The sequence below is a fragment of the Phoxinus phoxinus genome, assembly GCF_949152265.1.
Source record: "Phoxinus phoxinus genome assembly, chromosome: 22".
NCBI classification, from domain to species: domain Eukaryota; kingdom Metazoa; phylum Chordata; class Actinopteri; order Cypriniformes; family Leuciscidae; genus Phoxinus; species Phoxinus phoxinus.
This window is the reverse complement of record NC_136897.1, coordinates 27,929,185-27,941,927: the sequence shown is the minus strand read 5'-3', so window position 1 is coordinate 27,941,927 and position 12,743 is coordinate 27,929,185. Positions and strand designations below refer to the sequence as shown.

The following is a 12,743-nucleotide window of genomic DNA, read 5'->3' as shown; positions in this document are numbered from 1 at the left end:
ATTATGCAAATAAAGATTCTAATAAACCACCCACTTCCACTGCAGAAAAACTGCTAGTTACATCACAAACAGAAGAAAGTCTCTGATCGAGTAAGTGTGTGTGATGGGTAGGTTTAGGGGTAGGGGTTGTGTGTGTGTGTGTGTGTGTGTGTGTGTGTGTGTGTGATGGGTAGGTTTAGGGGTAGGGGTTGTGTGTGTGTGTGTATGAGATGGGTAGGTTTAGGGGTAGGGGTTGTGTGTGTGTGTGTGTGTGTGTGTGTGTGAGATGGGTAGGGGTTGTGTGTGTGTGTGATGGGTAGGTTTAGGGGTAGGGGTTGTGTGTGTGTGATGTGTAGGGGTTTGTGTGTGTGTGTGTGATGGGTAGGTTTAGGGGTAGGGGTTGTGTGTGTGTGTGTGTGATGGGTAGGTTTAGGGGTAGGGGTTGTGTGTGTGTGTGTGTGAGATGGGTAGGGGTTGTGTGTGTGTGTGTGTGTGATGGGTAGGTTTAGGGGTAGGGGTTGTGTGTGTGTGATGTGTAGGGGTTGTGTGTGTGTGTGTGATGGGTAGGTTTAGGGGTAGGGGTTGTGTTTGTGTGTGTGATGGGTAGGTTTAGGGGTTGTGTGTGTGTGTTTATATGATGGGTAGGTTTAGGGGTAGGGGTTGTGTTTGTGTGTGTGTTGGGTAGGTTTAGGGGTTGTGTGTGTGTGTGTATATGATGGGTAGGTTTAGGGGTAGGGGTTGTGTGTGTGTGTTGGGTAGGTTTAGGGGTTGTGTGTGTGTGTGTGTATATGATGGGTAGGTTTAGGGGTAGGGGTTGTGTGTGTGTGTTGGGTAGGGGTTGTGTGTGTGTGTGTGTGTTGGGTAGGTTTAGGGGTAGGGGTTGTGTGTGTGTATGTGTGATGGTAGGTTTAGGGGTAGAGGTTGTGTATGTGTGTGTGTGTTGGGTAGGGGTTGTGTGTGTGTGTTGGGTAGGTTTAGGGGTAGGGGTTGTGTGTGTTTTGGGTAGGGGTTGTGTGTGTGTGTGTGATGGGTAGGTTTAGAGGTAGGGGTTGTGTGTGTGTGTGTGTGTGTGTGTGTACCTGCTGAGACCCAGAGACGGCAGCAGGAGAACCATGAAGATGAGGAACGTGTAACACTTGTGCATGGTGGTCCTGTTCTCCCCCGACCTGAGGGAACGAGGAGGAGATTACACTGTAAAATCCAACAGTGATTCTAGTAATCTAGTAATCTGTACAATTCACATATTATGTTTTGTTTACTCAGAAAACGCAAGTTAAAGGCCGTGTTGCAGGTTAACCACCACTGTCGATTAATGGGTACATAAAGACTCAAGATATGTATATCATTCTTAAAATGTCTCAAAAATGGTCTTAAATACCATTTTTTTACGTTTTTGGTATTAACGTTTTTTTTACGCAATTCGGTGATGACGTCACGTTGGGGAGAAGTGGAGGAAAGCTAGCCTGATGGCCGTCAAAGCCGATGAAATGCATAGTCCGAGGAGAATGAGTGGAGAGTTGGTGAAGTGTCCTGGTGAGTTACTATCATTTAGCAACGCAGCAATGAGATAACGACATATATATTTTTTACTGTCATTGAATAGCACCGAGTGAAAAATCAACGTTTTCTTTATAGTGGCGGTGATCATGACGTTAGTTCAGATAAGTACCGGTAGCCTTTGTCACAGTACTGGTAAACTTTGTCTTTGTCATCTATAAATAGAAGGCATCGTGCTGCTATATGGGCGTTTCTAAGCGTTTCTCTTCCTCCGGTGAAAATGTTGTTGCAAGCGTAGCCGCCGCGCGTCTGTCGCGGTGTTTGGCAGGTGCTCGCGCGGGCGGTGCCGTCCCATGGAAACTGCGCTGGAAAGCTTGTGCTGTAGGGCAGAGTGAGTGCGTTCTGGTCGCTGGTCGAGGAGCTCACCCCGCGACCAGATGTGACTGAATGCTGAATGCATGCTGCCTGAACCCGTTTGTGCTGAAGATAGCATACACACATCTCAGGCAGGATCATGGTCCCCTTCAAGCCAGCACGCACGAGTATGTTGTTTGTTTACTTTTTTCACGAAGTCTTATGAACCAATTTAAACACTTATAGGTGACTATAGATGTGTTGTATAGTCAATGATCATGTTCTATAATCTGCGCTATCTGAATACACTCGTCTACTACTCGTCTCTCTAGTCACTCTCAACGCGGGCTTTGGTAAACTCTCTCCCCAAGGTGACGTCATGCAATGCATTGTGGCGGAAAGGAGAATCGTTGGCGCTGTAAGATAGTACCTACTTTTTCGTATTATATTCCGTTTTGTGATACCCAACAACATAAAATACAATGGATAAAAGTTTAAATGTTCATTACCAACAAGCAAATTGCACAAATTCGTTGAAAAATTAAACCTGCAACATGGCCTTTAAGATTGATTGGTTTGAGTTTGGTTTTTGAGGCGGGAAAATTCTTAATGGGGGCGGAGCTTCAAGAGCTTGTGTCCTTTTACCTCACACACAGATCAAACCACCAGAGTCACAATGATGGAGAGACTCAAGAAGAAGTGACAACATGTAGAAGCAACAGGACATTTCTGTATTGTTTGTTGACGAATTTATGAAGCTTATGTGTAGTTATCTTCTAGTCATTGATTAGCATATTCTGTCATGATAATCTATAAATCGTGTTCTGGGGGCGGGGTTTATGTAAATGTTAGGGTTGGTGATGTCACTAACCCGGGAGGAATGAGCAAAGAAAAAATTAAATATAATAATAAATAAAGAAAAAAATATAATTAAGTACATTTACAAAAAATTCTTAGCAAAATACATTCTGGATCCATAAATAAGTCTTTAAAAGTGTGTTATGCTGACAGAGACTGTGGGATTGTACCTGGTCCAGTGGGCTTCAAAGAAGCCGGAGTAGTAGACGATGGTGGGCAGCAGAGCGGAGAACGCCCACAGGAGCAGAGTGGGGAAGAACTGGGTGACGATCGGGTTCTGGACACACACACACACACACACGGTCACGTGATTACGCTTACACAAGCATTTTTATATCCATTCCAGAAGGCATTTCCCTTTCTGAACTCCTGCTTGTCCATCAGGATCTCATTAAATGCGTAAAATATTATAAATTAATGACGGAGTGAATCTGAATGTGCAGGTCAAATTAAATATTTTAGCAAAAATAAATAAAGCCTATTTTAGGATCATTGATATTTTGTTGCATTTTATGAATTAAGTGGAGAAAAAAACAAAAAAACATAAGCAAGATGTTTAAAATTATTATAGTAATTTACAATAATGAATTAACTAATAAATAAATAATACATTTGTGTATATATATATATCTCAACTACATATTTTTATAAATGTTAATAAAATGAATCCATTAATATTTTACATTTAGTTAATTGCAATAATATTTTTATTAATATATTCAGAGAATATATAGTAGATGTTTTATACCAATGTTTTTCCTTGTTATAAGTAATATACCGGTATATATCTGTGTGTGTGTGTGTGTGTGTTTTAAATGTCTGATATTTTGACTGGAAAACAAGACAAATATAAAAAATATATATATATATATATTGCATATGTACATGCTCAGTCTCTATATAAACATCAAAGATGTTCTGATTGACAGATTTCTCTGCAGCATTTTCACAACGACTTGACGCCTTACGTTCAGATACTCCACAGGCTTGGTGACGTTGAACTTGTCCATAGTGGAGATGATGATGGCAGGGGTGGTGAGGAAGAAGAGGAGGAGGAAGAGGATGCAGTTGATGATGAAGCAGCGAAGCCACCAGGAGACTCCTCCTAAAGACAGATGCTCCCTGCGAGCAAAACAGAGTTTCAATCAAACTAAAGAATACAAACACACTCAGCAGAAAGAATCAAATCTCTTAGCTTGATCAGGTATCGAGTGCTCGTGGGTAATTCCTGAACATAATGAAGTCAGCAAAGAAACGGCTGACAGACAGAGAGAGACGGCGCATTGCTTACTGTACGGTTCAAGCGTAGACTACTGTATAAAAGCCCTACTATGCTTTTAAATTAGTGTGTCAAACAGAATTAGGGCCTGAATTACGTTAGATTTTTCCAAAAATCCGTTCTTAATTTTGTAAATGTTTCTGGATTCCGGTTTAATGGTTTCTTCAATTTAAAAAGAAAAAAAGTCTAATCAATTTCATTCATAAAGATTTACAATAATAGGGACATATGAAATTCTGTGCTCTTAAAATTTTTCTGGATTTATGATTTACTACAAAATGTATTATCAAATACGGATGACATAAAAAAAATAGCAATTTAATACATTTTTAATGTTCTAATCTGTTGAAAATGAGTAAATCCTTTTATTTTTGGCAACCAAAGTCCTGCAGAAGAGAGGTTTGCTGATAAAATTAAAACATGGAAGAAAAATTGTGATATTTCTTAAAAGTTTTAATAAATGTATTATTAATATCATTAATGTGACTAAGAAATGCATTCTACCGTACAACAGTAATATATTTCTGTCACAATTTCTTCAAGCTAAACCAAACTTATATTGTGTATAACCAAATATATTGTGATTTGATTGCATGTACTTTTGATTTATTCATCCATTCTGTGAATTTCTGTATTTTTCAGTCAATTCCATTTTTTATGACTGGATTCTGTGATTCCATCCGCGTCAGAGCCTCAAATATGCATTATGAAACATCAAAGTAGAGTTATTTTGCATTTGTGCAATTCAGTTTTGTGTAAAAACATCTGAATTATTTGCAGCCCCTTTGAATAAAGGGTCAAGAATTGGAAGGTCAAGTTAAAGCATTGCATTGTGGGACACACAGTGACTGCACATTTCCATTAATCCAACGGTTATTTTCCATGCATGCAGAAAATAAATGCAGAGAATAAATAACCGAGACAGAGAGAATGTGTGTGTGAGTGAGACGTCTGCTCCTCACCAGCGCACGTTCTGTGGGTCGGGAGCATAACTGACGCTCCAGTTATAGACGTGAAGGTTTTCACTGAACTGAGAGGATCGCAGCTCCTGACGGCACTTACAACCCTGACACTGACACGCGTTAAAGTCCTTCAGGATTCTGCAGAAACACACACACACACACACACACACAGATCAAGAGGAAATCACACACTACATCAACAGATCCAAAACCCAGGAGAGCTGAACACCTAGACAGCATTTTGAGATGGCAGATTTTTTCATTAATTAAAATGAAATTAAAAAATCTAGAAAAAAAACTGTAAATCAATCACTTGGAAATTAACAAAATAAGTTCAAATAAATAAATTATAGAGTGCAACAGCGCCTGTCCCATTTTTTCCATTCATTTTTTACACAGGGATAAAAAAAATAATAATAAAAAAAAAAAATTATATATATATATATATATATATATATATATATATATTTTTTTTTTTTTTTTTTTTTAAAAAGTCTTCGTTAAAGAGTTATAGCCAATCAGCTACGAGGAGAATCACAACACTACAAACATAAATTTATAAAAATAGAAAATTACTCATTTACAAATGTTGATTATACATATACAGGTGAAACTGGAAACACTTGAATATGGTGCAAAAGTTCATTTATTTCAGTAATTCAACTTAAAAGGTGAAACTAATATATTATATAGACTCATTACATGCAAAGTGAGATATTTCAAGCCTTTATTTGTTATAATTTTGATTATGGCTTACAGCTTATGAAAACCCCAAATTCAAAATATTGTGAAAAGGTTTTCATAAGCAGTATATTATATATATTATATATATATATATTTTAAGTTTATTGCAAAATATGAGCATATATACCAACATATATACCATATATACCATAAGTACTGTATTTTGAGAGTGTAGGGAGATCGACTCGATTACATCATTCGCAGTGCTTCATGGGAGCTAGAGCTCTTTTGGCACAACCAATAACAATATTCGTGCAAAATATTTTATTTTCCAAATTAATTTACAATTTAAATTGCAAAATATTTTCCAATTTAATAAAGTTAGTATTTTTTCTATATTTTACACAATGTTATTTGTATTCATATTGCAACATCCCCTCACGTGACACGTGTTATTTGTCTGAAAAAGCTCATACTCACATTGCCGTCATGGTCTCGTTCTGGAAGGTGACGAACGCCATGCCCAGGGGTTTAGTGTTGACCTTCTCCTTCTCCTTCCTGTATTCCTCTTTCAGTTTGGCCTCCAGTTTAGTGTAATAACTCACAGCCTCCTCCTGCAGAACCACAGATTTACGTCTCCATCACCAAACCAGTGCAAACAGCCACACGCCACCAGACACGAGCCTCCTAAATCCTGAGCTTTATTACTTCCTCACACGAGAGCTTTCATTTCCTCTGAACCACTCAATCTCAGACGCGACACAAATGCTTTTATTCAAGGACACCAAAAGCCTAATGAGAGTTCATTAAACCACTAGGACTAGAAGTGTCACTTAAAAATAAAAATAAATTAAAACGCAATTAAAAATTAACATAATAGCCTATATTTAGAATATATATCCCTTTGAAATAAACAGAATAGAACACTTGATTCTAAATGGTCTGATTGGATGCTAACTCTGATTACTATTTTGTTACATTTAACATTCTAAAAAACAAAAATCTAAATTGTAACAAAACATTTTTTAATTGTATTTTTTGTAAAAAAAAATTACAAGATATGTTGACTAATTTATATTACACCAAAGTAGATATTCATTTCGTTGATGCGTTATTTGAAAACTGTTTAGTCTATCAAAAATACAGCATTTTACGACAAAATTCAAAATGGCAGACGCCCAAAATGGCCGATTTAGGAAAACTGGGTATTATTCAACAAGGGAAATTGTTCAACTCTGACTGTATGCAGTACTGAATTAAAACAAGACCAGTTTTAGGATTTTAATCCACAAAACATTCAGAAGTTTTAAGCAAAATAGGCCATTTTTCATATCTCCTGACCAGTAGGTGGCGCTGTGCTGAAGCGCTGCATGCTTGTGATATGTACCAAGACTCGTCTCAATGCACTAAAGTGTTGCGGAGATAGAGCTGCGCTTTTCATCAAATTCGTTTGCGTGCTATTCAAGCTTTTAATAACTTTTTGCCAGCAAGGTCTGAAGATGATGTGAGCCAACTTAGTGAAAATTTAACAAACAGGCGTGGGTGATTTTGAAGTAGTTTTTTTGGGAAACGTTTAATAGTCTTGAGTCAAGGAATCAGAGGAATTTAGTTAGTAGCTCTTATGGTTCAAAAGTTACTAGCATAAACGTGAATGAGAATTTGGCCAGTTGGTGGCGCTAGAGGGATTGAGATAGAGACTCAAAATTCGCTGTGGTTAATGTTCAGACTGTCTTCTATCTGTGTGCCAAATCTAAACTTTTTACCATAATTCAAGAGAACACTAACTAATAAAAGAGGTGACTACGCACTTTTTGTGCTTGGCTCCTAATAATAACAATAAGTATTAATTATGGTTAGCAAATGTATTTAGCAGCCATGGGCAGAAAAGACGTAAAAATGGTTTGAACCCTGCTTTTATTGGTCAGTGTTGAGTATTTCCTCTGACAACGGCACTTTGTACTATATATTGACAGCACAGAGGCATTGTGGGTAATGCGTTTATACCTCTTCACAGCCGGTGATGGCACAGCAGCACAAGTGACCGCAGGGCTTCGGGTTGATCATCGTGGGCATGTGTTCCTTAGCCATCAGATCCGTGAAAAACTTCTTACTGCGCTCAGTCTTCTTCCTGCAGGACACACACACACACACACACACGTTCAGCTCAGCGGATCAATGCTCGTCCCCTCAGAGATCACCCGTTTAAGAGATCAATAGAAAGTCTCAGAGGTCGTATCATTTCTGAAGCTAAGAAAGAAAGTGCTTTTGTGAATAATAACCTATCCAAAGCCAAATCTGACTGATGCATTAAAGCGTGAATGTTTACCTCTCCGCGTTCAGAGACATTAGTTTCGCCACGTTGTAACACACACGTGCTTCCAGCACCACACAGTTCTCGTACGCCTGTCTGTGAGACACACACATGAAGAAATCAACATCTCACACTCACAAAATAATAATAATAATAATGACATCAGAAACTCTAATACCGTTGCTTTGGTCATGAAACTTAAAACAGAAGTGTATGAATTTCAAAAACATGCAATTTGCATATTTTGGAAATGCAAAATAACTTGATTTTCAAAAAAATAAAAATAAAAAAAATCAGTGGGTAAAATAAACAAACTATATTATTGTAAAAATTGAGTAAATATTCCACAAGAAAACAAATACTTTTAAGGTTCACTTTTCATTATCACTGAAAAGTTTGGGGACAGTAAGATGTTTTTATTTTTTTAATGAATACTTTTATTCAGCAAGCATGCATTAAACTAATCAAAAGACATTTATAATGTTCCAGATTATATTTCAAATGAATGCTGTTCTTTTGAACGTACAAAGAATCCAGAAATCCTGAATGCATCACAGTTTCCACAATAACATGAAGCAGCACGACTGTTTTAACATTGATAATAATCAGAAATCCTCATATTATTCTGATTTCTGAAGGATCATGTGACACTGAAGACTGGAATAATGATGCTGAAAATTCAGCTTTGATCACTGGAATAAATTACACTTTACTATATATTCACATAGAAAACAGCTACTTTAAATTGTAAAAATAATTTCACAATATTAGTATTTCTAATCAAATAAATGCAGCCTTGCTGAGCATAAGAAACTTCTTTGAAAAACATACAAATATTACAGACCCCAAATTTAGACACATCTGCATCCTTTAAACTGGGATACGAAATAGTATTTTAACATCTAAAATTGCATATATCACTAATAACTACAGACTGTGAAACTCGAAAAATGTGAATATCGTGCAAAAGTTATAATTTTGATGATTATGGCTTAAAGCTTATGAAAACCCCAAATTCAAAATCTCGAATAATACATGAAATCAATTAAAAAAAGGATCTGAAAAAAGTATAAAAAGTATAATCATGCATATGTACTCGGTATTTGGTTTGAGCCTCTTTTGCATGAATTACTGCCTCAATGCGGAGAAATAAATGAACTTTTGCACGATATTCAAATTTTTCAAGTTTCCCCTGTAAATATCTTAATATCTCTACACTATTAATATCTTAATATCTTAATACTTAATATCTATTCCTATTGTTCATCATTACAGTAATGAGTAATGACAGACTCCTATCCGGTGACGTTTTTTATTGATTTTCTGCTAGCAGCTCTCAGGTAAAATGACATTAACACTCGAGTCTATTCATAGTTGGTCCCCGGCGCCTCATCACACTCGTTTTTGGCAAGAAGAGCCTCGGCTGATCGGCCGCATGACTCGAATTTAAAACACTCATTTAGACAATTACAGTCCTGTGGCATACGAGGAGGACGCTCACATCCCTGCCGCCCACTAACGTACAAACTACACACATGTGGTTTTAATATTTCACATGAGACATGATTTACAGCGGCCAGCTCTTCCCGTGACCCATTTAAAAATGTAAATGCGAAGGGAAGCATAGATGTTTAAAGCATAGAAGAGGGGAAGTCTTACTCAAAGTGCTGTTTTATATGGCTTTCTTCTGCATATTTAGAAATGCCGTTGATAAATAAAGTGCGTTTCACCTGAGAAAGAGAGAAAAAGAAGATGTTATTTATGATATTTACTTCATTTACATGTGCGCTGATGCTGGAGGACGTCGCAGTGCAGATTGAGGTTAAGCTCAGAAATGTAGGTCAGCTCTATAGACAGACTTCATGAATATTTCATGAGCATTACAGCTGTTGAGGAGCCGCACACGTCACAAGAGCCTCGAGATGTGCTGGTGTTCACATTACGCATCTTCTGTTATTTAACAACAGCCCTTTTGGTAACACTTTACTTGAAAGGGTGTGCATAAGACTGACATGACACCTTCATAATCATGACATGACATATGAAGGAGGATTTATGCATGTTTATGACAACTGCCATTAAGTGTCATTCGCTCAATTATGACATTTTTAATGCAAATATGACATTGGTTTATGTCAAGTTGTCATAAAGATATCTCAAACAATGCATTATAACCTGTCAGTGTCTTTATCATGACAACTTGACATTACCAAGACAACACAAGCTGTCATAAACATGACATAGCAGATTAATTATCAAACTAAAGAAACTACTTCGCTTTATGGATTGAATTTGTTATTAAAATTACATTTTAATGAAAAGTTAAATTTGTACCACTGTAGTTGAGGTCAAGAAGAATATTCATGACAGTTATAATGGCCTCATGACAGCCAATTAACCCATAAAGCTAAGTGGTTTCTTAAGTTTGAAAATGAATCTCCTATGTTGTCTTGGTGTTGTCAAGTTATGACACTGTCAGGTTATAATGCAATGGTTTATGTCAAGTTGTCATAAAGACATCTCAAACAATGTCATATTTGCATTAAAAATGTCATAATTGAGCGAATGACACTTAATGGCAGTTGTCATAAACATGCATAAAACCTCCTTAATATTCATGACTTATGTCGTGTCATGATTATGAATGTGTCATGTCAGTCTTTAGCACACCCCTTCAAGTAAAGTGTTACCGCACTTTTTGTCCCGTGATAGGGTTCACGTACCAGATCGTCTTCCTTGTAGTGCATCTTGGACGTGTGGCGCCTCATGCTGTAGACGGTGAGGAGCAGGTATATGAAGGCAAACGACGTGTGCAGCCATAAGAGATTATTCCTGAAGCACACAGAGAAACACAAGCACACTTTACCCAGAATCCTTCAATTAAAGCATACAGGGAGGTTTTCAATGTGTGTGCAATGAATAAAATGTCTCACTTGGAATCCAAGTTGGCGATTGTTGTACGTCCAAAGCTGTACGCGTTGTTGTCTGAGAAAAACAACAACAACAATAACTTCATTTGTGCTTTTGAAAGCTATCAAAGGGTCATATTTAGGAAACGCTGTCAGAATGTGCTGAACGCGGTCACATTATGGCCTTTTTCAAATAAAATTATAAATGCATAATAAGTAAATAAAAACAAATAATAAATGAAATCGATAAATGCAAAAAAAAAAGTAAATGCAATTGCATAATAAGTAAATAAAAAAAAACAAATAATAAATTAGTAAAATAAAATAAATAATAGATAAATGCAAAAAAAGTAAATACAATTGCATAAGTAAGTAAAAACAAACAAATAATAAATTAGTAAAATAAAAAATTAAATAGATAAATGGAAAAATTTATAAAAATAAAATATGAAATAATAAATTATGAAAAAAAGAGATACATTTAATAAACAATTATAAATGCAAATACACACACAATTGAATCAAATAAAATGTAAATATAAAAATAAAATGGTTCAAAAGCACAAAGTCCCTCCAGCAGGAGCTCTTCTCTATATCAGTGTCAGTGTTTCTGAACTCCTGAAACGCCTCCATTGTAGTCTCGAGTTTCTTCCGGGAACAAACACGTCACAATATTCTCATTTCAATAATTAATACGCAGAATAAAGGGGCGGGGCCTGGTTGAGTTCATAAAGTAGTGTGTTGAAACTGGCGGTTATGGTTATGCACACACTTCAATCCTTCCTTCTATCTCAGGCCTGAAACTCAAGCCGAGAAAGTGAACATTTACTCTTGCAGGCTTAGATGGAGCCTAAAACAGCCTAAACTGTGATTGGTCGCTTTAGATGTCACTCCTGACGGCGCTCTCGGCCCTCTTTGACTCGGTCCACAGTGTTCACGTCTCGAAGGACTCGTGCAAAACGCCCATCATCGATTTGTCCCGTTTCCCTTCGTTTTTCTGGCTTTCACTGCTCTCTCCGTCCCTGTAACAGCCGATCAATTACCCGTCGAGCAGAGAGAAGTTCAATCTTATTACTCAAGCGGAGCGCTGTGGATTAACCCTCTCCGATAATAATCTATCAGAGGTCAGAGAGACGGGACACGGCCAGCGCTAATGTTAGCACAGCGTCCGTCTAGTGATGGAGAGTCCTGTGCGCACTAATATAACTGGAGGAAAATGGTGTAATTGACAGTTCGCAAAGACCCGCCCCCCTTAGTTACTGTCGCTATGTCCGATAAGCTACGCCGCTCTCTCACACACACCATGTTCTCACGCAGTGAACAACACATCGGGGACCAGAGAGGACACTGACAACACACTGACTGACAGACACAGACCAGGTTACTTTCGGTTACTTTTGATATTAAACATATTAAATAAGTCTCACCTTTCAAATTTGGTCATTTTTTAAAAGAAATTTAAACGATAAATACCGTTTTGTGGCTCTTTAACGTGTCGTGACAGATCGCTCAGTTAAAGCCGCTCGTGAACCGATCATCTCTTCCTTCTAGTTCATTTATAGCATCAAATAAACATGAATGAACATCAGAAGGAATGTTGTTTTAACCGCGGAAAGGCGTCAGTACACTCCGCTTCTCAAGTTCAAATCCTCCATGTTAATCTACTAACTCTCCTGACTGCTTTGTTGGACAAAATGGCGGATGGCGAAGTATGATTGGTCAGATCACCTGTCAATCAAGCTCCCTGTGAAGGGTCAATTGGTGAATACTGGCTGTAGTCTCTATCCTCTGGCCAGGAAAGCCTCAGATGCTAAATGGCGTTTTTTGCGTCATCGGAGGTTTTTTTTCCAGACACACAATACAGAAATCTCTCGTCTCAGGGGGACATGAGGGAGGGAAGCACGGTCACG

At 37.5% G+C, this 12,743-nt stretch overlaps 1 protein-coding gene across 9 annotated transcripts in view; it reads right to left on the bottom strand.

Moving 5' to 3' along the window:
• The window catches only part of tmem63bb (transmembrane protein 63Bb), a 90,375-nt gene that overhangs the window by 9,437 nt on the left and 68,195 nt on the right, over positions 1-12,743 (bottom strand). For all 9 annotated transcript variants that reach the window (XM_079597811.1, XM_079597814.1, XM_079597815.1 and 6 more), the window contains 10 exons: positions 10,858-10,909; positions 10,648-10,756; positions 9,584-9,654; positions 7,940-8,020; positions 7,618-7,741; positions 6,094-6,227; positions 4,930-5,067; positions 3,657-3,810; positions 2,859-2,965; positions 1,059-1,145 (listed from right to left, as the gene is read on the bottom strand). In XM_079597811.1, coding sequence (XP_079453937.1) covers positions 1,059-1,145; positions 2,859-2,965; positions 3,657-3,810; positions 4,930-5,067; positions 6,094-6,227; positions 7,618-7,741; positions 7,940-8,020; positions 9,584-9,654; positions 10,648-10,756; positions 10,858-10,909 — 1,057 coding nt within the window. The remainder of the gene's footprint in view (positions 1-1,058; positions 1,146-2,858; positions 2,966-3,656; positions 3,811-4,929; positions 5,068-6,093; positions 6,228-7,617; positions 7,742-7,939; positions 8,021-9,583; positions 9,655-10,647; positions 10,757-10,857; positions 10,910-12,743) is intronic.